Below are 26,944 nucleotides of genomic sequence, written 5' to 3'. Positions count from 1 at the left end.
GCAAAAGTTAAAGGGGAACGGAGCCGCGTGGGACTACAAATCCCGGCGTGCCTCGCTTCTTTGCTCGGGCCGTCGCGAGGCTTTGGTTTCCAGGTGGGGCGGCGGCCGTTGTGAAGGGTCACATGAGGCGGGCGAGATTGGGCGGAAGCCGGCGCTGCGTGGAGGGAGGCGGGGAAGGGAAAGGGAAAGGGAAAAGGGCACCTGCGGGCGCTTCTGCTATTGGCTGCTGCCGCCGCTGCTCCTTCCGCAGCCGCTGCTGTTGCTGCTTCTACTCTCGGGCTGGGCGGAGAACGATGAGCGTCGAGAGGCGGCGGCGGCGGAGGAGGAAGAGCTGCGGGGGCTTGGGAGCGGGGGCCCCGTCGAGCTGCTGAGGGAGGGAGCCCCGGGAAAGGCCCGCGATGAGTTCGCTGTCCGTAGGTAACCCTTCGCTGGCTGCAGGTAATACCCCTGCCCCCACTCACGGCGCACCTCCTGCGCCCGCTCGCCTCGGTCCCCCCCCAGCTCCCCCCGGCACCCCTAGTATACCTGGTGGGGGGGGGGAAAGGGGGCATCCGCGTCCCTTTCCCCCGCAATTCGCATCGCCCACCACCAGATCGTGGCCTGTTTCTCACGAGACGGGGCAGGACAATCCCGTGTCTGGATGCAACTACTGCAAAACGTAGGCAGGCGAGTGGGGGGGGGAGAGGGGGTGGCTCATATAATTCACATTTACTCTTAAAGTCCCGCCATGTCGCATGGAAGGTAGCGCTCCATGGTGTGCTTTTCGGATGGCAGGCAGCCTAAGCGGCCCTCTGGACAAAACAAGCGAATGGAGGAAACTAGCACGTCCGTGAACTTCTCGCCTAGCCCTTTCCCTCCCTTTAATGTGCTGCCGATGTGTGTAGAGAGTTTAATAGGTTTTTAACAGTGGTTCCCAACTTTTTTTTGTCTGTTCCTCACCTAAGCATCTCTAAAATCCCGATTTGCCCCCCCCCCCGCGACATATAATGGTTATTATTCAAAAAGTGAACTATTCACGTGGAGGAAGCCACTGTTAATAACTCATTCTCGAATTGCCCCCCTTAAAAATCAAATTGCCCCCTTGCGTGGCGTGTGCCACCATAGAAGAATCCAGCTGTTAAAGACAAACGATTGATTCCAGCTTCTCTCCCCCCCCCCCATGCCAGCTGGAACGATCCCCTCTTACTGTAATTGCAGTATGCGGTTTTTATTCAATGGTTTTGCTGCACCTAAGTTTGTGGTGCAGCACCTTGGTATTGTTTTAATAATGTGTGTGTCTTAAATAAATGATTGGTCGTGTGAAGTGTCGCAGCTCTGGCAAACATCCCATCTCCTATGTTGGCCTTAAGAATGTGGAGCCTTTCTAGGTCTTGTTCGTGGTGGGAAGCTGACATCTTGCAAATGGCCCTACAAGGCTGAAGAAATGTGCTTGTTTTTTCTACAGACTGGGAAGCTGGGACAAATTTTGTGATGATGCACACTTGACTGCCTGCTATGTGTGTGTGAATATAGATGTGTATATTGTCCTTCACCCGAAGATCTCAGGACCATTCACATCATAAAAAGACATAAAAACTGGAGCAGAAACAATAACCCCCAACACACAACATGTTTTAAAGGACATGTTAATCAACTTAATAGAAGTGTTTCACTAAGTTATTCAATATGTTGAATTAAACTTTTAATGTGACCCACAACACTTGCTTTCCTTGCCTTGAAATATTTACATAGGAAAAAACAATTCTGTAAAACAGTCTACAATGTTTCTTCCTGTATCTATAGCTTCATACCCCTCTCCTTGTCAGCTTTGTGGCACTTGGAATTGGAGATCAGTGGGGAAGAACAGAAGTCTTTGCCCACAGTTTATGCCCAAAGAGCACTTTCATCTCTCTCTTGCCTTAATGGGTCAAAGCAACTGTCAAGGTTTCTTTCCAAAACTACTGACCTCTGCTTCTAGTCTCGACTGCTTTGTGTCTATTCTTAAATCAAGTGACTTACTTTACAGTTGCTTGTGAAGTTGCAGGAGACTCTGGGATGGTTTCTCAGCTGCGTGTTCATTTTTCTTCTCCAACCTCCCACCTAAGAAAGATAAGGAGTTTTACTAGGTCAGGTTGGCACCCTTCCCCCTCCCTTGCCAGAAAAAGGGAAGAAAGTTGGAGCTAGCCCATGCACCATATACTGTTCAGAAAACTCAACATCTATGTAAAATAGGAAAGGACTTGAGACTTTGACATGGGTGCAAGTAGCCGAAGGGATTTGGTGAGGATATATTTTTTCTCTAAGACTTGGCTCTTACTCCGGGAATGTTTAGTTGAAGAAGTTCTTATGTAAACAGTACTATCATTAGAAGATATATATTTTTTAGACTCTTGTTCCCAAGCTTTGCTTCTCCAGACCATGATATAACTTTAGAACTTTTGAAATGAGATCTAATCCAGAGATCTCATCAACAACTGCAATGTAAAGTTTTCATAACATTAGATATTGTTACATGTGTTGTGCAGAATCCCATTTCTCAGACAAATATTTCCAAACAGTCATTCTTTTCAACTTTAAATTCTGAGATCATAGAACTGTAGAGTTGGAAGGTACCCTGAGGATAATCGAATCCAGTCCCCTGCAGTGCAGAAATATGCAGCTGTCCCATACAGGGATCGAACCTGCAACCTTGGTGTTATCAACACCACACTCTAACCAACTGAGCTACCGTCCTTTCCACCATACCGCATTCTTGCATCTCTTGTCTAAGAGCACTGTAAACATCTGATTCGAACACTTTATTTACTAAGACAAGTTGGAAACTGATGCTCTGTTGAACTTCCTGTTTTAGAGGTAACCTAGCATTTCTCATTAGCTTATTTTATTTTTTTAATGAAAGGAGGAGGTTGTGGTTTATGTATGTGTTTAAATTATGCTCTGATCTCACCAAAAGGAAGTTGCACCAAAAGGAAATTCCCTGGACCCTCTCTTTCCCTTCTAAACTTCGGAATAGGCATTTCAACACCATGAGTGGATTTCAAAATATGCATTCAAACTGAATCAAAGCTAGATGTAGCTCGCCAAGAGTGAAAAATAAACACTAAATCTGTAGGGAGAGGGGGAATCAACTGGCTGGTTTAGAATCAAATTTCAGTTGAAGTGTGTATTGACGCTGTATGGATTCTAAGCTGTACGGCTCACTTTCAAATGCCCACCCCTGCTTGCCCACTGTATTATAGCATATTAATGGAAGCTTTGTGGAAGTAACCCTTCCAATATGTTCTAGATAAAAAACAAAATCAATAGCTATTTTTATCATCAATACTTTACCGTCATCTGAGAGCCATTTCAGAATTTTATAGTGGGAAATCTACTGTAAGCTTGAGGTGATATTTTCTGGTATAACTATAACAAGTGCTCTACAGCATTTCTTCCATTTTGAAAGATATTAAATGCTTGTGATATATACTTAGGATCTTTCCTAACAACATGCCTTTTTTATTCAGCTGCCATGGATGAACTAGCCGAAGATGACATTTATATTTTGAACCATGAAAAAGCAGACACTCATCCTAAGCAAGATGGAGAAATTCCTGCTCCCGTGTATTCAGGCGAAGAGTCTGTTGCTTCACATTTTGCACTTGTCACTGCTTATGAAGATATCAAAAAACGACTGAAAGAGACAGAAAGGGAGAACTCCCTCTTAAAGAAAAGAGTAAGAGTGTTAGAAGAAAAGGTAAGTAACGGTTTAGCAATTCACAGAAACATGCCTTTTTTGGGGGGGGGGGAATGATAAGGTATCTTAAGGCTGCAGCGCTATGCACACTTAGCTGGGAGTGATTCCTATGGAACGCATTGTAGACATGCCTGGGATTCCCCTGTGCACTTTACATGTGAAAATAGTAATTGCCAAACGTTTCAATAGCAAAACATTACTTTTCTGGTATGATTATAATTATAATTGTTCTTTAGCAATGAGTAGGATACCTGAACACAAAAGGGATGGTAGGAGACTTCTTAATAAAAAAAAATGCACCATAATGCAAGAGGCTGTCTTCTGCTGAGGCAGACCATTGGTTTATGTAGCCCAGTTCTCTCTACTTTGACTGGCAGCAGCTATCTGGAATTTCAGAGCAGGTTCTCCCCCAGCTATACTGGGAGATGCTGGGGATTGATCCTGAGCTGCTCTATATGCAAAGCTGATGCTGTCTACAATGAGCCCATGGTAAACCCATGTTTCCTGGCTGCCAGTTAATTTGTTTCACTTGAAGTATTTAAATTTGATGCTCTAAGAGTAACAAAGCTAGGAAAAATGTAATTTTGGCATTTTCCTCTAATCGTCTAGGTTCTTGGCTCCCATTTGGAAGAAAGCGCAAGCTCCGTTGGCCGTGAGCAGGTTAACAAAGCCTACCAAGCCTATCGAGAGGCTTGTATCGAACGGGATAATCTGAAAAGTAAACTGGATAAAATGGTACGTGCTTTGCAGTAGGTTAAAAGAAAGATACCATGCGAGTGCGGTTTATAAAAGGATATTGTGACTTTGATGTTAGGTTTCTAGCCAGCATCACAGGGGTTTGGACCAGAGAATTCTCAGGGCCCCTTTCAGCTCTGCAATTCTGTGGTACTAAGCTGGGTAGGGAGTTTGTGGCCCTCCAGATGTTAATATTGTTGTTTTTAAAGATGATGTTGTTTTATTAAATTGGTATACCACCCTATACCTTGGGGTGGTTTCCAACTTAAAATCACAATATAAAACCCCCCTACAAAATAGCAGTCGTACCTTGGATCCCGAACGCCTTGCGACTCAAATGTTTTGTTTCCCCAATGCCGCAAACCCAGAAGTGAGTGTTCCGGTTTCTGTATGTTCTTTGGAAGCCGAACATCCTCTGTGGCTTCCGCTTGAGTGCAGGAAGCTCCTGTAGCCAACTGGAAGTCGCGTCTTGGTTTTCAGAAGTTGAATGGATTCCGTTCGACGACCAAGGTATGGCTGTATATAATAAAAAAGACAAGACAATAATCCCCACTTGCACAACAGCCCCACCCAGCATGAGCAGAAGTCAGGGATGATGGGAGTTGTAGCCCAACAACATCGGGAGAGTACCAGGTTCCCTACCCCTGCCCTAAGGTGTAAGAGACTCAAGGCTAGATCACTCTTCTCTGCTTACTCTCCCTCTCTGATGTGCTATTTTCTTTTCCAATTGACACTCAATTATCTCTGGTTACTGGAGGCCACTGAGCATGCTTGGCCCTTTTTAAAAGTTTTCCTTTTTCCTTGTCTTCTTTGGCAACCTTTTGGTTTTAATTTTTTGCGTGCGTGTTTTTACTTCTGCATTCTTCAGAAGTTACCCAGCTATTCTCGTGTCTCAGTCGTCTTTGAGTGGGCACATTTGGCTCCAACTCTGTCAACACTCAACCACCTGCGTTCACTAGTAAAGGAAATGCTGTAGAAGTTTCAGGTTACAGAATCCTTCCAGAGATGCAGTGTGCAGCCAGCGACAACTGGAGGAAAAACCCCATGTGGTGCAGAGAAGGCAAAGAACAGATAAAAGCAAAGAATAACAAAGAAAGAAAAGGGGTAGTTAATTTGGAAAATCTGCTAACTAATTGAGCTCAGTTGGAGAGCCTTACCTTATAGCCACAGGATCTGGTATTGTGCCTGAAGAAAAAGTGCTGTTTTTCGTACTCTGAAAGGTTGCAGCATGTATATCTGATCTTGACTTCAGTGCTTTAGAAACTGAGTATCTGTCTGACAGCTTGGCCGATTTTTCAAGAAGTAGAGCTGGTTAGCATTTAGTTCAAAGAGTTAGGCATGTATGGATTTTATTATTGATTGGAAAGCTGGACAGACTAAATCCTGGCAATGTGTTCCTTCCCTGAACTAGATGAAAGAGAACACCGAATCCCTGAAACATTTGAATGAGCAGTTGCAGTCCAAAGAAGTGGAGCTCCTGCAGCTCAGAACTGAAGTGGAAACTCAACAAGGTGCCCCTTGTCTCTCAGAGTGTAAATTTATGTGCTTGACTACGAAGCTGTACTTCCGTATAAGAAGGCCTGTAGCCAGTATGCATACATTTACCATATTTTTTGCTCTATAAGACTCACTTTTTCCCTCCTGAAAAGTAAGGGGAAATCTTATGGAGCGAATGCAGGCTGCACAGCTATCACAGAAGCCAGAACAGCAAGAGGGATTGCTGCTTTCGCTGCGCAGCGATCCCTCTTGCTGTTCTGGCTTCTGAGATTCAGAATATTTTTTTTGCTTGTTTTCCTCCTCCAAAAACTATGTGCGTCTTGTGGTCTGGTGTGTCTTATAGAGCGAAAAATACAGTATGCTAACGTGTTCAATTTGCATAAAGGAATATTATTACAGATCACTGTTCAGAAGCAAAACATTATGGTGTTCATTCTCAGACAATTATGGCTGTGTGAGGGAGAGGATGGTGCTGCATTAGCTGCCCCTGCCTCCTTTTCCCTGTCAGTTTCATTTATATGTTTTATTTTGAAAGATTTATAATCAACATTTTGAGCAACATAGCTAAAAATAAAAAGCTGAATACTGTGTAAAACGTAAGATCTCTACTTATAACAGCGCAAACGTCAAAAGCCAGTGCTAAATAGATAGTGAAACAGTAGAAATAGAAAGCAGTCCTTGACATTGTAGCCCCCATTTATAATTACAAGAGCAACTTCATAATAGTAATACCAATTATACCCCACCCATCTGGCTGGGTTTCCCCAGCCACTCTGTGTGGCTCCCAACAGAATATTAAAAACATGATAAAACACCAAACATAAAAAACTCTAAACAAGGCTCCCTTCAGATATCTTCTAAAAGTCAGATAGCTGTTTATTTCCTTGACATCTGATGGGAGGGTGTTAATTAAGGGGGGGGGTGCCACTACCGAGAAGGCCCTCTGTCTGGTTCATAATCTTGGCTGTTAACTTTGCCAAGTAATGCATTGCTTCACAATGCTGGGACGGGTAGGGGCGTTCGTGCGTGCGCTTTTTTGGAATTCTGAGAAACCCCAAAATAATAGTTTTTAAAAGTAAGTTGTTAAAATCAGTGCAGTTTTGGCAGGTTCAGTCTGCCATCTTGATTCAGAATGGCAGCCGGTTGTAGCCAAACATAGATGAAAACACTGATACAAGGAACCATCGTACAAAATTTGGTTGCAGTAGCTTGAAGAGTATCCAAATGCATAAAGAACAGGCAAAAGGCATACAACTTTTCAAATTATATAGTTATAGTTTACTCTCTCTATATATATATATTATATGTACACACACACACAAGAGAGCTTTTCTGCTGTAACAGACCCCAAGGTCTCCCTTTTCAAAATGTATCTTGGTCTGCCAGGTTAGCAAGGAGCAGGGTCTGTGTTGTTGGCCATATCAATCCTTTTGCATTACCTTCGGGTGTTAAATTAGTATAGCAACACCCTTTGCATGCTCCAGTTAGCATTGACAGTGTATTCTCATACAGGAAGTGCATGTACATATCTGGGAATTCCCAGAAATACCTCCTGAGTTGACCTCTGGCAATGGGAAGAAAGCTTTTGCTTTTGCTTTTATGTTTACATCAGCCCTGCACACAACTTGTGGATGTGGACCGATTATGCAAGGAGATGTTTGTGCCATAGGCACCATAGCAGCTGAAACATTGCAATGCAAGAATGTACTTCTGCCATACGTTTGCATTGATCTGACTGCTGCTTCTTGCACGTTGAAATCTTCCCTCCACATCTTACTACACCTTGTCAAAACTAACACCGCTTGCATAGGAAAAATAGTAAAGTGGTGCGCAACATAAAAATACAGCACAGGTGTAATAATCAAATTGGTCAAACTGTCAGTAAACATGACAAACAAACATTGTTTATTTTTTTAAAGTCACATTCCAAAGCCCTTTCAGAAAAATATGTTGCTTTAAAAAATCTAGGTTTTTACTCCCAGCCCTTCAATAAGTTCCCAGGGTGGCTTACAAAACATTAACATTACAGTAAAAACAAAACAGAAGCCCTTAGTACAAGAACATAAAATGCCATAAATGTATTAGAGAGATTATAACCAAATACTAAGCAGCATAGGAGCTTGTCTGCAGGATTAAAAAGCATGGTAAAGTAAGATGCTTGCTTTGCGCCAAAATGATACTGAGGTATGTGCCAGGTGAGGCCACCTGGAAGAGCATTTTATGGTTGTGCCAGCACCGTGTATATCCTTTCCCCTGTAATCTGTGCCTCAGAGGTTTGGTGCTTCCAAAGAAGGCTCTTGGGTGAATGGTAGCACACACAGAGATAAAATGTTCTTTGAGAGCATCTCCACCCCCATCGTTCAGCCCGGACACTGAGGTCCAGCTCCGAGGGCCTTCTGGTGGTTCCCTCTCTGCAAGACGTAAGGTTGCAGGGAACCAGGCAGAGGGCCTTCTTGGTAGTGGTGCCCACCCTGTGGAATGCCCTCCCATCAGATGTCAAGGGAATAAACAACTGACTTTTAAAAGACATTTGAAGGCAGCCCTGTTTAGGGAAGCTTTTAAGGTTTGATGTATTTATTGTGTTTTTAATATTCTATTGGGAGCCACCCAGAGTGGCTGGGAAAACCCAGCCAGATGGGTGGGGTATTAATAATAATAAATAATAATAATAATAATAATAATAATAATAATAATAATAGTAGTAGTAGTAGTAGTAATATATATATATATATAATAATTACATCATTATTTATTATTTGGGTATCCTTATCCTAAGTAATGAATGCCTTCAGAGGTCAAAACCAGCACTTTGAAATGAGCCACATGTACAGCCTATAGCATATTACAAAAGACACATAACGTAATACATGGTGTTCTTTGTACATATGAACATCTGTGAATTATTCCAGTGCCACATGTTTCTTAATAATGTAATCACTCTAATTAAATTAAAAAATGTCCGAGGTTTGAATTTTGGGCCTTTGCTATGCTCATGGGACCATAACTTTGAATCCAACCACGCCATTCTTAATGTTTGATTATGTTCGGATTGAATGATAAGTGTTTTTTCATATTTCTTTGCAGTGATGAAGAGTCTGAACTCTACCCCATCTAGCTGGGAAATAGAAAAGCTGAATAATGCCCTAAAAGTGCACAGCTTGGAGCAGGATTTGGAGAAGCTGAGGGAAGAATGCAATGATCTTAGAAAAGAACTACAAAAATCTGTTCAGAAGGTACTAGTGCGTTATGGCTTCTGTTGCGCAGATGGTGTGTGAAAATGTAAAATTTAATGTTGAAACGCCGTTCTGTTGTGGAAAACTAATTGTAATAAGGGTATTGGCCAGGGCTGAGGCAGTTGTTGTGAAGCACACCTAAAGGCTTTAAAAGACTCGGTGAGATTTTCAGCTTCTGACTTCCATGCCAAACTGCTTTTGAAGCTAGTCTTTTCAAAAGAGGTTCGCCATGTGATTGTGCAAGCCCTCAGTCACCCTCCCAGAGTTATTTGCATTTGCAGAACTAATAGTTTGTTCAGTTTTTTTTTAATTCTTGCCAGTTATCTGCTAAAAGTATTCATACAACTATAGTGTATTTTCTTCCTTAGTACTTAGTTATCTGCATGAGGGGAATGCAATGAATATGCTACTCAGCTCTGTTTTGATGCTGATTTTTCTGGCCACCTCATGCCTAGATAACTACACACATTAGTAGGTGCTACCTCAAGTTGCAGTCTCAATTGGTTTTAAAGCCGCAAAAGATTATTTGCCAACAGCCTGGGAGGGATGGCAAATAGAATGTCATGGCCCTGTCTATCACATCAGTTTTGTTTGATGGCTAATCTGCGAATCCGCTGATTACATCTACCATTATTTTGGTTTAACATGACAAATTGGTTTAACATAAATGTCTCTCACATAACAGAAACCGGATTGCAAATTTCAAGAAGCTCCACTAGATGGAGCTAAGCACAAGATGTTGGCTTGAATTCCTGTTAGCTAGCCCTGCAGATATCGAAACTGGCTCCTTTTCAATCCCATTGCTTAAAATTTGCTGAACTGAGCATGTAATTTATGGCGCTTATTTGTGGGTTCTGCTGATTTGGGTGGGATTATTCATAAATAATCCTTTCTTCCAGTTTCCCTGTAGAAGCTGATTGAAACGTAATTTCATTACGTGTGGGTTGTCACACGGTCACGCTATTCTACTTCGGTAAACTCCCATCTGTAAGTGTAGTATGACTCAAGCGAGTTCACCCTATAATCACTATGATTATATTGGGGATAAGTGCAAGCACTATTGACAGCTAGGAAGTTCTGATTTTTTAGAATGAAACTACTGGTTGGAAGAAAATTCAGAATGGATAACTGCAGCTGTCACTAGCTTCTGAATAAGGATTTTTGCACATGTAGTTTATCTAATATGATTAGCCTGTGTGAGTGATCCTTTTTTATGATAGTAATCAAATGAGCCCTACTCACATGTGACTCTGGTGGTGTAACTAACCTTGACAGGGTTAAGGACTAGAATTGTTCTCACACACCAGACCTATTGAATATCAATCACAAATTGGAAGGGAAGTCAACATACATTATTTATCCCATTAAAAAGTACTTTTAAAAAATTCTGTTCACAGTACTACTACAAATGCAGCTGCTCCGTACGTTTCTTTGATAACATTTCCTTTTCAATTCATTTCCTAATGATCCCTAGTATGGAATTTGCCTTTTTTTTTACAGCTGCCACCCACTAGGTATCAACCTAGTCTTCCTCATGTTGTCTGCTTTGACACCCTCATTCCTAGTCAGTCACACCAGTTCAGACCCGCCGGGCATATATGTGGAATTAATATTTTTTTGTCCCAACCGGCATCACTTTATACTTCTTACACTGAATTGCATTTTCCATTTCCCACCCATTTTCTAAATTTGTAGAGGTCCCTCTGAAATTCTTTCTGCTTTAACAACCCAGAACAATCTAATATCGTCAGGAAATCTGCCCATCTCACTGCTCCCTCTTGTTTATGAGCAGCTTAAAAAGGACATGTCCGAATACTGATCCTTGGAGGGACTCCACTTTCTAATTTCTTCATTTGGACAACTGCCCATTTATTTCTACCCTGCAGCTTAACCAATTTGTGATCCACAAGAGGACCTCTCCTCTTAGAAATCCTGGCTGAGCTACTTCATTGTTTGTTTGTTTTTTAATCAAGTATACTGTGTCAACCAGCTCACTATCTGTATGCTCCTTGACCCTCTCAAAGAACCCTTATAGGTTCTTGAGAAATTACATGCCCTTGTAGAAGCCATGATAACTCAGATACAGTAATGCTTGTTCTTCTATATGCCTTGTTATCATACTTCTAACATACGCTGCTAATATGTATTCCTTTTCGTTCTCTTCGTTCGGACCTCAGTTTTTTGAAGGAAGCCTTCTTGCCTCTAATAACATGTTAACCGGAACTCTATTATCACAATATCTACTAGGTTGTCATGGAGGGGACCAGCTTTATCCCCAAAAGTGCTTTTCAGGCTTGTTACAGCAGGACGTTGAAGGTTCCAATACTCCACTTTGCCATGTTAATAAGTCCCATGCCGCTTGCCACCACTGTGGTGGAGGCAATGAAGTATCAGCACTTGGTTGATTCAAAAATATCATTGAAAGCCTATCTCACCACTGCCTGCTAAGCTTTCCAACTTTGCTTTTAAACCTTTCTTTTCCTTTTGCTTCAAGTAAGGCAGACTTTTCCCATTCTTTTTTCAAAGCCAAATGTTTTGTTTCCCCCACCAGGTTGTATCCCAGGAAGGAATTTTAACAAATGGAGAGTGTGTCCAACAGCAGATAAGCATTCATAGGTATGTAGATCCCATGAACTTGTTTTAACTTTGTTAGGTTAGTCATCTCTGTGTTAGTTCTAAGGGAGATTACTTAAATCCAAAGAAGGCACTACTTTGAAGACATGCTACATTGGGAAAGATATGAACACAGTTAGGCATACCCTAATGACATCCAGGTAGTGCATGTTAAAACTAGTTCATTGTGGAGCTGCCTTTGAAGAGTATTCAGAACTGACAGTTCACCCACTATGCAAAAGCAGGGCAGGACTATTTGAAGCATGTTAACATGCATTTTGAGATGGCTTTATTGGCTTATAGTTGATTTGGGCTGAATTCAAAGTGCAGATTTTGCCCCTTTTTAAAGTCCTGAGCAGTCCGGGACCAGATAATATTAGCATAGTATTCTCTCATATGAGTCTACCCATTCACTCAGGAAATCTATGGAGGTCTTGCTCTGTGTTCTTTTGTCATCATAAGTACAGTAGGCGATTATATGGAACGGGCCTTTTCAGTGGTGGCACCAAGGCTGTAAATTATCTCCCCTAGGAGGCTTGTGTCACTGTGATCCTGATAAGCCTGTAGATCCTGATAATCCTGTAGATCCAAAATCCGTTTCAGGGGCCTAATCCGGCCCGCTGTTCGGCTTAATCCAGCCCCTAAAAATGGTCAACAACTTTGGTTGGCCCTCACGCATGTTCACTTTATCAAATCCAGCCCTCTTTGAAAAACGTTTGGGCACCCCTGCGTAGATGATGAGTGAAAAGAATTACATTCCATACTTACAGTACACTAAGTGCTGTGCTTTCTCATTCTTCATTGGCTGCTGCTATGTTCTTTTTCGTTGCATATGGAGATTTTTATTGATCAAAAGATATGGAGTAGAAATCTTAAAATAAACAAGCAATCTGTGTTGACAAAATAAGTTGTTAATTGTGGAAAACCTATCCAGTTATGAGCAATGGACAGGATGCAACTAAATAGTTTGTGCTGGCGCAAGGTTTAGTGTTAACACCAGAACAAATTTAGGTGATGCGTGGGAAGGAAATGTCCCATTGTGCAGGGAGAAATCCGTGCATTAATGGAATGTTTACCATAGCACTACATTGCATAAAACTCAGTGTCTCAGATTTTGAAGGCAAATGATAAACCGGTTGCAGCATATCTGTTACACGAGAATCTAACCAGTACACAGTTATATAGTGAATCACATTAATAGGATCCAAAAATCCTATTTGCAGCTGAAGGCACCTCCCTGAGGTTCCACCCCTAAGTGCTTGCAAGTTGAAGTCCTTTGCGTGGCGAGTTCCCGCCTCCCCCCAATGGAAATAAAGACACGTGACACAAATATTTAGGTTAATGGGCAAAAAATGGCCACAACTTTATTGGTTACAGGAATGAGCGGTATTGGCTTAGGCATTGGTCCTAACCGACTATCTGGCTTCAGCCCGATTGCTTGAAGACTGGAAAGGGTTAACCACCAGTAGGGGGAGTCCTGCTGATGCACATCAACTAGGAACTCCCCCGGGGTCACCGCTCGGGGGCGTGCCTTAGGCCCTCACCTCCATAGGCTTCAGACAGGGCCACGCCCCCCGGAATCCTTTATCGGACTACCCTTCGATATTCGGGGGAGGTGATGGCGCTTACTCCCCCCCCCCTTCATAAACATGACTATACCCCTACCAATGCCTAACTGCCAATGCCGAGGAAGTTGTGACGATTTGCTACGAGGTAGGCGAAAAACCAAGTGGCTGGTGCCAATTTGCCAAGTGGAAAAAAATTCCTACCAGGTCCTTTAACGGCGCCCAACCGAGGTCCATAGCAAGGTCAAAAGGAAAACCTAAAGGGCGGGAGGGTGGGAAACCCGTTGAGCTGTGGCGGCAAAAGAGGGAGATCCCCAGCCGCGCCAGTGTGTTATCGCGCAAGCCATGCCTCCCCTAGGCCAGCCAATTGGCTGGCCAGGGGATGACGTGGCCGGGGATCCTCTCAATCATGCGGAGGCATTTGCTGGATTCTTCTTTGGTCCTCTTGCAACATCAGATCTAGCTTGATGTGAAACATCTTCACAAATCTCAAGCCAGAGTTCAGGTGACTTATAAGAAAGAGTGGCTTTTCTCTAGCGCTTGCAGTCAACATGGAATGTGGATGAAACCAAACTTGAAGCACGTTGGAAGAAATCATGCAGGCCTTGTGAAATTAAGGGAATCCATCACATTGTCTCTACCATATTGCTAAATTGCCCTTTCTGTAAGACTTTATATGGCAACGTATTACTTGAAGCTCTTATTTGGAATGCTGCACAGGGCTGTCTTGTTTTTTTAGCAATTGCTTCTTGCCTAGCAACCCTCCATCACATTGTCTGGGTGGGAACTGCAAGAGAAACCTGTACAGCTGCAGAACAGAAATAACCTACAGGAGCAGTTGTCCTGGAGACCATTAGTATAGAGAGCACACAACCCAATCTGTGACCTTCTCTCTCTTCAAAGTACCGTTGATGGAGTTACACCTCTTCTAACCAAGCCCTACTTCTTCCTCTAAATATTGAGAAAAGGAGTAAAATTCTTATTTATGTTTTCAGTCCTCAGAAATGCATTTTCCTTGTTTTCCACATGAGGGAGAAGTAGGACTTGGTTAGAAGAGGACATGATCGCTATTCCGTGGCTTGCATTGGAAAAAATGGAAGGAAAGGCATTTCATTAGGCCTCCACTATGTTAATAACCCATATGGTATATCCTTTATTCGTCTTAATGAGCTAGCCAGCTAATGTTTTTGCTTCTCCAGAACAATGTTCAAATAGGTAATTTGCTAAGTGACACTTTTAGCCCTTCACTCTATTAAAATAAGTTGTGTTTTTTTTTTTAAAAAAAGCATCTTTCTGGTAACAGCCTGGTATGTAAATTAGCACATACAGACTTTTATGTTAAAAATCCAACTATTTTATGTAATTCACATCGACTGTGAAAACAAGTCCACAGCTCTTTTCACACCTAGAGGAAGTTCTTTGAAATGTTTCTTTCAGCAAGTACCCTTTGCTTTAATATGAATGTCAATATTCACTTACCTAATATTCTTGTGAAATATTTGTCACTTGTCAGTGACACAAGAGATTCTTTGAATACGAATTGTTGCTTATCGGCAGCTAAGAACTTCTGCGGATAGGGCTGGGTGACTTCGTTGCCAATGGGAATTATTTTGACTAGAGTGATATAATATGTGGTGGCAAATTCTTAATAATTGCTTTTATTACAATGATGGTAGTTGTAAGCAAAAAAAATACTGCACATTAATATATCTCAACTAAAGCACAACTGAGGAACACTGAATGACACTGCAATAGCTTTAAAGAAAAGCAACATATGAAAGCTTGCATCTTATGAGCTTCTGTTTGTTGGTGCAACTACGAAATATTGGTGTATACAGGATATAACACCTGACCACTCCTTATTACCTCTCTAGAAAGTTTTGTATATCTTTCAGCTTGTTTGCAGTGTCAGGATCCCTGCTGGGTCCCCCCCCCCCAAGTCTCAGGCCAAATTTGTCAGTTGAGATTTGGATTCTGGGGTATAATATATCCACCCATACGAAGCACAGCAGCAGAACTCATTATGCTGCTCCTAGTTTGGAGAGAACTGCCCTAATTGTTATAGTTCTTGTTGGTCAATGAGTCTTAACTGAACACTGTGCAGTAATTGAGAGTTTTAAGGGATACTGACACACACAGTTGGAACTCCAGTCCATCAGTGAGAGAAAAGAATATTCAAGCTGTTTCCCTTGTGTGACAGCATCCTGCTTTTTAAAAGTCTTGCTTCAACAAAGAAATACAGGGTTAGCAGTTAGCAGTTGGGTGCACTGTTTGCTTAAACTGGTCATCAAACATTGCAACTAATCGTGGTCTCTACTTGACTGTAAACTTGTGTATTTGCCTATTATTACGTGCTTCTTGACTTCTGTTCTATCATTTCTGGGTTGAAGGAGATACTTGTAATTTACCTGCAATGCTGCTTCTCAAGAACTCTGTTTACAATGAGTGTGGCCGATCCGTTATCTTCCTAAAGACTGGTGAAAGCTGTTTCCTATATTTATGGGGGAACTTTTTACCCAGAGAGTGTGAGGGGGCTTCTGCCAGATGCAGTTCCCAGTGACGTGTTGACTGGGTATTTTCAGAGATGCAAATGCTCTGTGGATGTTGACAGAAATATATGACCTGATCCACATGGGAAACAGAGTTCCTGCCTTTTTGTAATATAAGAAGCAACTGAGTTGTTCTGTGGAGACTGATTTTTTTTGGGGGGTGGGGGTGGGATGTGTGCTGGGCAGTCTGAATCAGAGCAATGTTTTATCTAGAGTTCAGACTGTCATAGTCTGTACAAGAGCAACGTCTTGTGCTTGTAAGCACTCTGCAAGAAGCTACAAATTGCATTTTTCACAGAAACTAGGTGTTCTTCCTTTTATGAATAGGGCTTTATTTCTGCATGGGATTTGTACTGCTAAACACCACTTCAAAGTTAGGAGGTGATACAATGTTAGTCATACTTAGAGGGGATCCATTGAAATTAGTGGATTTAAGTCATACTCTTGAGTATGACTTGGTTAAATATCATTCCGTTAATTACTTGTTGGGATGTATCCCTGTCCTGCAAAAGGAGTGCTTCTGTTTAGCCAGCCTGGAAATGGAGCAGTGTGTTGTTTGGACTTTTTTTTTAGGTGGGCGAGGAAAAATGACATTTTTCACCTCTCACCTTCTCTAGGCCTTTCTCCTGCTGACCTATATAGCTTCAGGTCGCAAACCTGAGTATTTTATTGTTGCACACCACCCCAAGCTCCAAGCAGTATGAAATTCCAGGGGTTCCAGGTGCTTACTCCGGGTTCATGTTTCCTTTTCGAATGAGGCACTGCGGAGACTATGGTGTCTTTATGATATAGGTTAAGGTAAAGGACCCCTGGACAGTTAAGTCCAGTCAAAGGCGGCTATGGGGTTGCAGCGCACGTCTTGCTTTTTAGGCTGAGGAAGCTGGCGTTTGTCCACAGACAGCTTTCTGTGTCATGTGATCAGCATGACTAAACCGCTACTGGCGCAATGGAACACCGTGACGGAAACCAGAGCGCACAGAAACGCTGTTTACCTTCCCACTGCAGTGGTACCTATTTATCTACTTGCACAGGCGTGCTTTCAAACTGCTAGGTTGGCAGACGCTGGGACAGAGCAACAAGAGCTCACCCCGTTGTGCAGATTCGAACTGCCAACTTTTGGATTGGCAAGCCCAAGAGGCTCAGTGGTTTAGTCCACAGTGCCACCCGCGCCCCCATCTTTATGATACATGGTTTACACATATATACAGCCTGAGCCTACAACTGACAGTATCACAGCATTAACACCCCAAGCAGGTCTTGCTTCACCCATAGTCACAGCCTTGGATGTGAGCAGAAATCAGACACCTCTCTCTCTATCTGAGACTTCAACCTGCTTCTTCCTTCAGCTCCTAGCTTTCACACACACACACACACACACACACACACACACCTCAACTCTGGCCTTTGTCCTTCCTAACTACCAGCATGTTGAGGGAGCAGGACTCATTCACTTGTCATCTGGCACAGCACCATTTCCTTTGTTACCTTAACGACCCATAGTTAGAGGGCTATTATCACACCAGGAAGCTAGCCTGGCTATTTCAACTGAAAGTCTGTAAATTTTGTTAATAAACCTGATTTGCAATGGGGGTTGAATAATTTTGATTACAACTGTTTACATGGAAATAGTGCTGTAAGATATCTCTCCCCCCCCCCCCAGCCGGAACTACTTTTGTTTAGAGCAGCTTTCTGTAGATCATAGTAGTACAGGAACTGAGACATACAGCAAAGCTGAAATGTTGTAACTTCTAAAATGTTTCAGTGAAAACGTTCAGCAAGCGTACTGGGAGTTGAAGCGGGAGATGTCTAATCTGCACCTGGTGACGGAAGTGCAAGCGGAAATGCTCAGAAAACTGAAACTGATCCCATCTGCAACCAAGAAAGGCAAGTCAGAGTTTGCAGGATGAGGTCTTGGAAATGCAAGTCGCTTGCTTACCTAAGTTGCATCATTTTGGAGTACAGCTGCCTATTGCTCCTTCTCAAAACCTCATCAGTTGAAGCTCAGAAACCTCAGTTTTCTCTCTTGACTTCCGTCTCATAATGGTCAACTTAACACATAAAGGTGTTGCTGATGGTTTTTTTTAAAAAAAAAATGTGTTTTTTTCTCTTCCCGTGTGGCTTTCTTCCTCGGTCAAGTGTTGCTTATTTGTACGAGGCTGAGGTGTGAAGTTTAGTTGTATTTGACCTTTTTTACCACAAGTACTTCATATTGGAAAAAGCACCAACAGACATTTCATTTTTCAAATGTATTCCTGTACAAATAGTGTTCTCTTAAAACAAACCAAAGCAGGTGAGGCAGACCCCCTCGCCCCAAAAGAAAATGCGTGCCTCATTTTCCTTAGCTGTTTACTGGGACAATTCATTAATCCTCAGGGCTGCTTTATACACAGTTAAACCTCGACCCAGAAAGCACTTCTACAATTTAGGCATGAAATTCACCTAACCAGCCATGTCAGGAGAAGCCCTGTGCAAGGAGGTCCACTTGCTCCACAGGGATTTCTTCTCTTCTCCCTGTGCCTCCCCAAATTATACTTTTTTGTGGGGACAGAACCCCTAGAATAGTGCACAGTGGGAGGAAGGGTTATTGTTCTTTGTGGACCACTTGGAACAGCACAGCATTAAATCCCACCCTAGATGCCCTTAGGTTGTTTGCTGGTCTACAACTCCCATCATCCCTGGTCTATGGGCCTTCCTGTTTGGGTGGCGATGGAAATTGGGAGTCCAACATCTGGAGAGCACAGCTTCGTCATCCCTGCTCAAGAACATAAGCGGTCGCCTATTTCCATGCAACTTTGAACCAGCTAATTGGCACAGGCTCACTGGTTCAGCTATAAAGCAGGGGTTGAGTGTTAACTGTTAACCCACAGGGATGGAACCAAAACCCACCCCCTACTCTACATGCCGTGCTCTGCTGCTTTAAGGCTCCCCCCCCCCCTTTGCTGATTTACTTAGGAGAGCAGCAGAAGGCTGGGCTGTTAAAGTAGAGGGTGAGCTTTTCTCCTGTCACCCTCTTTTTAAGCATTTCTTCCTTGCGAGCACACACACTTTTATAGCTGAACTGGTGAGTGTGTTAACAAAGCAGGAAGACGTATGAGACTTAGCCTGGAGAGGAACAATCAGCCCTCAAGAAACCACAGCAAGAAGCTGCCATCTCCTTTACTCTGTCACCTCCAAAAGTCCCATTCAATGAGAAGATTGGATTTATTCCCGTATGTAGGTGATGTACTTAATTCTCAACGAGTTAAAACAGTGGGGTATTGAGGTTCTTGAAGAACTGAGTTGCAGAAAAGCCAACTGAATGGACAGAAGTTAAGAAATGCATTATAAGTAATTGGCTTTTGTCTACTGAAATAAAGTATAACAATTGTATTAGTTTTGAGTGTCTCTTGTGTTAATTAGGTATTTTCTGCTATTTCCACAGTGCCATCACATGCTCCTGTTCAGTGTATTGAAGACCTTGAAAGGGACACCACAGATCTTTATTTAGCTGCTTCTGGAGCTGTGTACAAAAAGAGGCTACTTCCGCCGAGTGACCACACTTTCAGCAATGTTGTGTCTTCCGCCTCGTGTACTGACGAGAGACTTGTCCCAGTTCACGACTCTCCGTTTCAGGAACCTAATTCGTACGGAAAGAGCTCTCTGGAAGATAATTCTTGGGTCTTCCCAAGCCCTCCAAAACCTAGTGAGACAGTGTTTTGGGAAACGAAAAACAGAGCGTCTCACTTAAACTTTCCAGAAAACAGTTTGGATCACTGTAACCAAAACTGCCTGCACAAGAGCTAAGAACTGTGGAACTTGATTTAGCTCTGAATGGGCTCCCATACACCTAAGAGGAAAATAGCTAATGGGAAGGAGGGTGAAAGTGTGGTAATCCAAGCAGGATTTTACTCTTCCCTTGTCTAATTTTGAAAGCAGGCCATGTACATCAATAGAAATGGTGTAAGGCCTAGAATACACGAGTCAGTCTTCGGATTGCGCTCCTGCAAATTACTAGAGTATTAAGCCTCCGAGTAAAACAAAAGCTGTACATTGCAGCTAATTGTGTGAATGTTGCTTAAAATACAGTATCTTCAGACATTTCTACAAGCTTTGAGAATGTCCTTCCCCTTCTCCTTTTTTGACACTGTCTCTTCCTTCAGGCCTCTCAGGTAAACAATGGAATGTGATGTAGGTTTTACCTCCAGTTCTGAAACAGTGTCTGGTTTTTGTTCCCTACTCTGTGGCGTGTGCAGGGAAGAACAGGTAAATGATTGAAGTGATTGTGACTAAAACAATAAGCCAAATGAGTAGATTTGCTGTCTCAGCTGTGTGTCATCTTTAGCCTTACAGTGAAGAATCTGAGGTGGTAGAAATGGAGTAGAAATCTTAAAAAAAACTTAGTGGCAAATACTTCCTTCATAAATAGTGGTATGATCCTAGCCAAAATGCAGTGACCATTCAGGTGCCTATCTGCCAGTTACCAAAAACTTTGCTTTATGACTCCTAAGCTCACTGACTGCTTTGATGTAGAAACCTCCAGGCGCCTTAAGCAGGAAGAACTGTAATATGATAAACGCATTTAATCTATGATAAAATTTATGTCCTATATTCATAAGGTGCATTGAAATGTCAGAAACATTATGTACATACTCTCAATATTCTAACTGTTGGCAGTCAGATAATTCTTAAGCTCCTGGTCCCTACCCTATATTACTGATTAGCTGAAAATGAGATTTTGTAGCAAAACCTATTAATCAATATTAATATTAAGCAGAGAATAGTGGATGGTTTCAGAGCCTGTTAATGTCCGGGTTTCCAGCAATACTTTTTCCTCCTTGGCCTTTTGAGATGCAGTGGAGTAAGATTCTCTCATGTTGGAAAGGGCTGGTGAGGGCTGATAACACAGTGAGAGATCAGCTCGTTTCCCTAGTTCTGTGCCAGAATCTCACCTGATCATTTCAACAGTTACAAATGAATGCATTCTGCCACCCTCCTCCTTCCTTCCCAACTTGGACTTGAAACACGACTGGGGAAAAGTAAAATCTGCATTGGACCTAAGAGATCAGGGGTGAGCAACCTGCAAGCCTTGGCCCAATTCCAAAAGCCCTCTGCTGATGCTCATATCATCTGGTAGAATAATGTTCCTTCCTGGTAACTTGCTGAGTGGAGAGAAAAAGTGTAGCCACACCCAGTATTGACTCTGGCCCTGCCTGCTTTTGGCATGTGGCCCCTGACAGATACCCCAAAGGAGACAGAAAATGTTCTTCACCCCACTTAAGATGCATGTTCTTAAATAATAAAATCACTTGCCTGGGTGCTGTGTGCCAGAGCAGTGCAAGCATATCAGTGATTTTCTGTAAAAGGAAACGTGGCTAAGTCTTCCCTTCCTTGCAGTGCAGTTTAAATATTTATTCTTTGTCTCATACTGGAGAGAGTTTTATCTGTGGAAGAGGGAGAAAGGATGACTTCTACTGTGTTAGTGAATGGCATACATAAATAAGGTACATACCATTCACCCGATATTCGCTCACATAACCTGGCTTGTCTGTGATTAATGGAAATGGTGTCAGATGCTGGAATTTATTCTGACCAATGAACATAGCTGACTCAAGGGAGTACAATCTCCTGAAGAGTAATAGAACAGAATCCAATATGCATAAAATAAATCCAAGTCACTAGACTTTAGCTGATAGAACCAACTACCTGTGTAATAACAAAGCAGCAAAAGCCATTTCTCATGTGGCTGCAGAGCTCTGATGTGTTTCTCAAGGCTGCTTCTTGGGGTTACAGGGACTTGAATAAGTATCACTGTCCAGCACACTGGCACAGTTAACGTTTTAAACAATGTACTGGAGAAATGGTCGTATTTTTAAATAAATTATTTTTCTTTGAAAATGGCTTTCTATAAATTGATGCAAGTAGTCATTATTTTTTTGACTGCTATGTAGCTTTTGTACCTCAGAAATGTCCACAACTGCAAGATGCATGAATGAAACTTTAATATCTGGTGCATAATTCTACACCTCAGCAACCTCTTCGTAAATTTTTATTTTTCTTCCTGGGCTGCTTGTTGCTCCCTTACTGTGCATAGCAATATTCATATAAATACATTGTGTAGGTAAATGAATTCCTAAGTGGGAGGAGACTTGTATGTTTTATGAGGTGCCATGAAGTAGTGGGAACATTAACCAGCTCAGTTTCTTTGGGTGAGCTACTCACTGAACTGGTTATTCTTTCTCTTTCACCTTCCGATTCCATACATTGACACTCTAGTCTAGGTGTTACCATACCAAGGAACCCTTGAGTCTATTTGTGCTACATGAGTCTTAACCTGCAGAAGTCCAATAGTAGAAAGTGTATGGTTTGCATGCAGAAAATGCCACACTCAATCTCCAGGCTATGAAGATAAAGTTGGGAAGGATCCTGTAAGAAACCCTGGAGCACAGAATGCCATTGCAGTGCCCTTTAATGTTTCTGGCCTGCACATTACATCCATTCTTGACCGTTCGCCATGTTGGCTAAGGCTGATGGAAGTTGTAGTCCACTAACAGCTGGAAGGCACCCCCCTTGGTATCTGCTGCTGTTCAACATAGATAACAGTGGGTGGATGGATAAGTGTCCTGACTTAGCATAAGGGCAACTTCCTATGGCTTTTTACACTGCTGTGGGATACAGCAATAAAAAAGATGGGGCTAACTTAAGGAGGAAAACCAGTAGCTTTTAGCAGGGGAAGAATGGCTGTAATCTGAATTTGCCATTCAGTTGCTTCTCACAGTTCTCCCTCCCTTCCCAAGCAAAACTTTTGAGTTTAAAATCACTTCGGAACTTGTGAGTTTGTGAAGCATTCATGCATTGCTCTTTTAGCAAGGTCTTCAATTAGACAAATAAGGCTCTGCCCCCTTTAAGCATTTTCTACTTTTTTAAAAAACCAAAGGCTTCCTGCCTTGAGGTACCATAGAAAGTCTAAAGGCTGCCTCGTACACAAATCCAGCCGGTCTGATCAATATGGAAGTAGGTGTGAAAGTTGGAAATTCCCAGAAGTGTTGAAAGAGATGCCTCTGCAAATGGGTTAGTTGCAGGATGTTTTTTTTTAAAAAAAAAAACTTAGGAAAGTTTTGTTTTAAATTTGATTTGGTCAACAATATGCTTTGCTGCGTATCCAGTGATCATTACAGAATTGAACTGAAACAAATATACTAAGTTAGGGTATGGTGAAAAAAAATAAGTGGAATGTTAAAACAAACCTTTTATTTTGTGTAGTTAGTATAGCGATACTTTCTGTCTGGGCAGTCAGGTTTACAGTATCATGCCACTTGTTAACAGCACTTTTACTCTTTCCTATCCTGCACTTCTACAATTCCTCCCCCCCCCCCGCCTTTCCTTTAAATCAGAAATAGGAAAGTTGTGACTGTCCAGAAGACTCCACTTAGCCCCAGCCAGTCTGGCCAATCCTTGGTAACAATGGGTATTGCATTCAAACATGTGGAGGCTGCTGCTCCGCACCCCCTTTTTACACGAATCCTCTTGCTCTCTTATTTGCACTCCAAAACAAGACGCTCAGTGCCTTTTTGCCCTGCTAGTAAGTTCATCCCAATTAAAGGGGCTTCCCCTGAAGAGATGGAGGAAAACCTCAATGGACATTTGAATGTATCTTGACTTTATTTTCCTTCACAGTTCATGGCCTTATGAATAAAAACCAGGGTGGAGAGACGGCAAGAGGATTAGATTGCCATGCTTGGCGTATACACAAATCAGTACAGCTTCTGCGAATCCCTGGTAAGTTGGAGCAGGGCTTGCAGTATACTTCAGCATCAGCTGGTGTGCAGAATTTGGGCACACGAGCCAGTTCCCAAGCAGAACTGAAGAGTCAACTCTCCACCCATCAGCTAATTCTGCTTTCTGCAGCCCTTTCTACCTGCTCTCATGCCTGATGTTACATATGACATCAGAGCTTTTAGAGAAATAAATGCGGTATCCTGAAAAAAATGAGTATACATTTAGCTTAAGGTGTCTGGAAAATTGCTTCTACTGTGAATAAAAGTGTATAACTGAACTGGAATAGTTTACCTTCCTTGGAAGACTTTTCATTTGAGGTTTTTAAGCAGAGGATCACGCCTTCTGGCTTCCTGTATTACAATATGAAAGCATACAAGCTCCATTTATTTCAGCAAGACTGGGTTAGGGAAAAGTGATTGTAAGATCAATTCCATGATATCAAAGGTATATAAAGTTAAAAGTGTCAGCCAAAACATTTAAGACTTTGACTACATGCTTGTAGGAAGCCTCTGCTGCTTTCGACGATTTCCTGTTTCTCTGAACTCTTCCCTTTGCTTCAAATATTCAGCCTTGCATTCTTCATAAAACGCTGGATCATTGTAGCTAGAAGAAAGACAAAATGCGTTCATTAGGTCTAACATTCTCTACTCAACTTTAGTTACTAAACTACTTAAATACATGTAGGAAATGGTGCAGGGAAAGCAACAACAGCGATACTGAGTCTGTGGTGGGTATTCTGTGTGAGTGTGCAACCATAGCTGGTGTTTACTTCTTGCTCATTTTTAAGAGAAGGCAACTCATTAGCCTGCTGTTGCAGAGATGTGTGAAATGTGTGTAGGAGACTGCATTGATACCTACACCCCACAACCACAAATTGATAGTTCTTGTTGAATTGCCTGCAAGGGTGTGTGTGTGTGTGTGTGTGTGTGTGTGTGTGAGTGAGAGAGAGAGAGAGAGAGAGAGAAAATCACCTTCCTTCTAATACTTAGCAGTTGGACCTTCTCTTTTCATCCTGCTACAAATGATGGGGGAGGGGTGTAGAATGCAATATATGGCCCAAACTCATAAGAAAAGAGGAGTACGTGAGAAAAAATAGTACTGCCTTGTTAATTCTAGGGTCTGTGCACTTGCACAGACTTCAGATTCTCCGCCTTGCAACCCTCCATTACACCCTCAATCTTCCCCACAGGGTTAGGCATGTGTAGGTGGGGGGGAGATGAAGGCGCTGTTAGGAACTAAGGCTCACACAACATTGGATTTAACCCTGCATCCCCTTAACAAAACAGGCAACCTTGGAGCAGAAGGATGCATTTCACAATAGCTGCTTTGTTCTTAAAACTGACTAGAAACTTACAGCAGGAATGCTCCATCACTTTCCAAGCAAGTCTCTCTGACTGTTGTAAGTGGCAGTTCTCACACTGCCAGGGGGTTCCTCCGAATGTTTAGTCGAAAAACCCTTTCTTGTAATGTGAACCCATTGGTTCAGTTCCTACACCCTGAAGCAACGTACAATTGCATCCTACGTTGCATCCCTTCAAATATCTGAAAATGGTTGTCATATCACCTCGTAATCCTCTCTTCTCCAGCCTAAACTTTTCATCATAGGACTGGGTCTTCAAGCTTTTTAATGTGACAGAAGATGCAATGGTATAACCTAGGTAGATGCTTTATCAAGTTAGTGAACCAGAAGGGTAACAGCCCATACAAGTTATACGCAGGGCATATTTTTTTTAAGTACTAAGTAGTATGGAATAACTTTTTTTTTTGCTTGCCACAGCAGCCATTTTGTGCTGGCACACCTGACACTAAATGTAAAAGAGTACTTGCATCTCATTTGTTACAAAAAAGAGCACTAGCTATGCTAGTATAGATACATCTAGATTTTGTATCATATACTACCTATTGAGACTAAGATGATCTATCTTGTCAGCTTTTAGAGACCACTTTATTTTTAGTCCTCTTCTAAATTAGCACACACACACACACACACACACACACACACACACACACAGAGAGAGAGAGAGAGAGAGAGAGAGAGAGAGAGAGAGCAAGATGGTATTAGATTACTCTTCCTTTAATTTATTGCTTGGTGTGGACTTATCTCCATGCATTGTACTTACTAGCCAGTGACGCATTCTTTCAGGGCTGCATTTTCTTCTCTGCATTTTACCACCATCAGAATGCCTGAATCCTGGCAACATTTGGTGAAGGCTGAAACAAAATTTGGGACAACTGGGGTTATACTGAATAACATGTCAAGTGTAAATAGGTTGTGACCCTTGCTCTTTATCAGTAGTCTAATAGAACTTCACTGCAGCAAAGTACACATTCAGCACAGTAGTGTACTTAAGTTTCTGAAAAATGACAGAGGTCTATCACACAACTATCACCCCAAACATTGTTTGAAAACTGCTTTGTGCACTAAAGCAGAATGCTCCAATGGTACCTCTTCAATACCGGTAATACTGTAGAGTGTTTTTGCGCTATTGACTGGTCACAGTATTAGAGACAGTATTGGACTACAGGGATGTTGGCTTGATTGAGGAATAAAGTTTTACATCAGAGGCGATAAACCTGTGACCCTTCCTTCAGATGTTGGAAGTCCAACTTCCACCAGCCCCTGTCAGTATGGCCAATGGTGAGGGATGAAGGGAGAATCTGATGACAATGCCTATCCCCAGTGTATTCAAGAAAAAGATTGAATACCATCTCCTCCTTCACTACTATACATATTACATAACAATTTGCCCAATGGCCAACCCCTTTATGTGCAGGAAGATTTAGATAATTTTCAAACAAGCAGTTTTGCTAATGTACAATCTCAAGGACTGTTCCACAGTACAGCATGTAGAAGTGTTTAAAACAACAACAACACGCACCCCACCTTCATTTGCTAGTAAATTACTCTTCTCCATCTTTGCACCGCGAGTTTTATCAATTTAACTGTTACAACGAAGTTGCTCCTATTACAATGTGATGTAATATTCCATACAAAATGGACTAAACTTACATGTCCCAAAATAGTTCAAGAAAACAAAACAAAACAAAACAAAACAAAAAGCAACATTTATATTGAGGCCGAAACAAAGCAGTTCATATTGCCCCAATAAACCAGCTGTTCTATGTCAAATGGGTTTGGTATAAAATCTTCCTCAGCCTGGATGAATAATAAACACAGTGTAGGCTATACATGCACACAGCCTGACCTTTTGATTGTGCTAGCTTCTGCTAGGATAGTAGTGGAAGAGGGCTTGAAAGGGGCTAGCTGTGGTGGACATTTTA

The 26,944-nt window shown here is 42.2% G+C and overlaps 3 protein-coding genes across 4 annotated transcripts in view; 1 reads left to right on the top strand and 2 right to left on the bottom strand.

The window, feature by feature from the left end:
• ZCWPW2 (zinc finger CW-type and PWWP domain containing 2) overlaps positions 1 to 3,253 on the bottom strand; it is a 41,105-nt gene extending 37,852 nt beyond the window's left edge. Inside the window, exon 1 of the mRNA XM_083468502.1 lies at positions 1,999 to 3,253. The gene's annotated coding sequence lies outside the window, so the exon portion shown is untranslated. The remainder of the gene's footprint in view (positions 1 to 1,998) is intronic.
• On the top strand, positions 15 to 21,781 carry AZI2 (5-azacytidine induced 2). Of its 2 annotated transcripts, none has more exons than XM_083468431.1 (8): positions 15 to 438; positions 3,486 to 3,715; positions 4,325 to 4,450; positions 5,862 to 5,961; positions 9,032 to 9,180; positions 11,732 to 11,796; positions 17,670 to 17,791; positions 19,329 to 21,781. In XM_083468431.1, the coding sequence occupies exons 1-8, from the start codon at positions 399 to 401 to the stop codon at positions 19,688 to 19,690; spliced, it is 1,194 nt and encodes a 397-aa protein (XP_083324557.1). In that variant the 5' UTR covers positions 15 to 398; the 3' UTR covers positions 19,691 to 21,781. The 2 variants fall into 2 exon arrangements, with proteins under 2 accessions (XP_083324557.1, XP_083324558.1); XM_083468432.1 differs by having other exon boundaries at positions 60 to 417.
• A 1,741-nt stretch (positions 21,782 to 23,522) lies between these two features.
• CMC1 (C-X9-C motif containing 1) overlaps positions 23,523 to 26,944 on the bottom strand; it is a 43,819-nt gene continuing 40,397 nt past the window's right edge. The window contains exons 3-4 of the mRNA XM_083468663.1: positions 25,783 to 25,873; positions 23,523 to 24,265 (exon numbers count right to left, since the gene is read on the bottom strand). Coding sequence (XP_083324789.1) covers positions 24,151 to 24,265; positions 25,783 to 25,873 — 206 coding nt within the window. The 3' untranslated portion in view covers positions 23,523 to 24,150. The remainder of the gene's footprint in view (positions 24,266 to 25,782; positions 25,874 to 26,944) is intronic.

Source organism: Podarcis liolepis (genome assembly GCF_965112155.1).
Source record: "Podarcis liolepis genome assembly, chromosome: 12".
NCBI classification, from domain to species: Eukaryota; Metazoa; Chordata; class Lepidosauria; order Squamata; family Lacertidae; genus Podarcis; species Podarcis liolepis.
The sequence above is the reverse complement of the archived record's forward strand: the minus strand, read 5'-3'. Positions and strand labels throughout refer to the sequence as shown.

Bases quoted from the DNA above. Each gene is read 5' to 3' on its own strand.
- AZI2 (XM_083468431.1), top strand. From the start codon at position 399: ATGAGTTCGCTGTCCGTAGGTAACCCTTCGCTGGCTGCAG. The intron at 4,451-5,861 runs GTACGTGCTTTG...TCCCTGAACTAG, and splicing joins AAAGTAAACTGGATAAAATG to ATGAAAGAGAACACCGAATC. The intron at 5,962-9,031 runs GTGCCCCTTGTC...ATTTCTTTGCAG, and splicing joins TGAAGTGGAAACTCAACAAG to TGATGAAGAGTCTGAACTCT.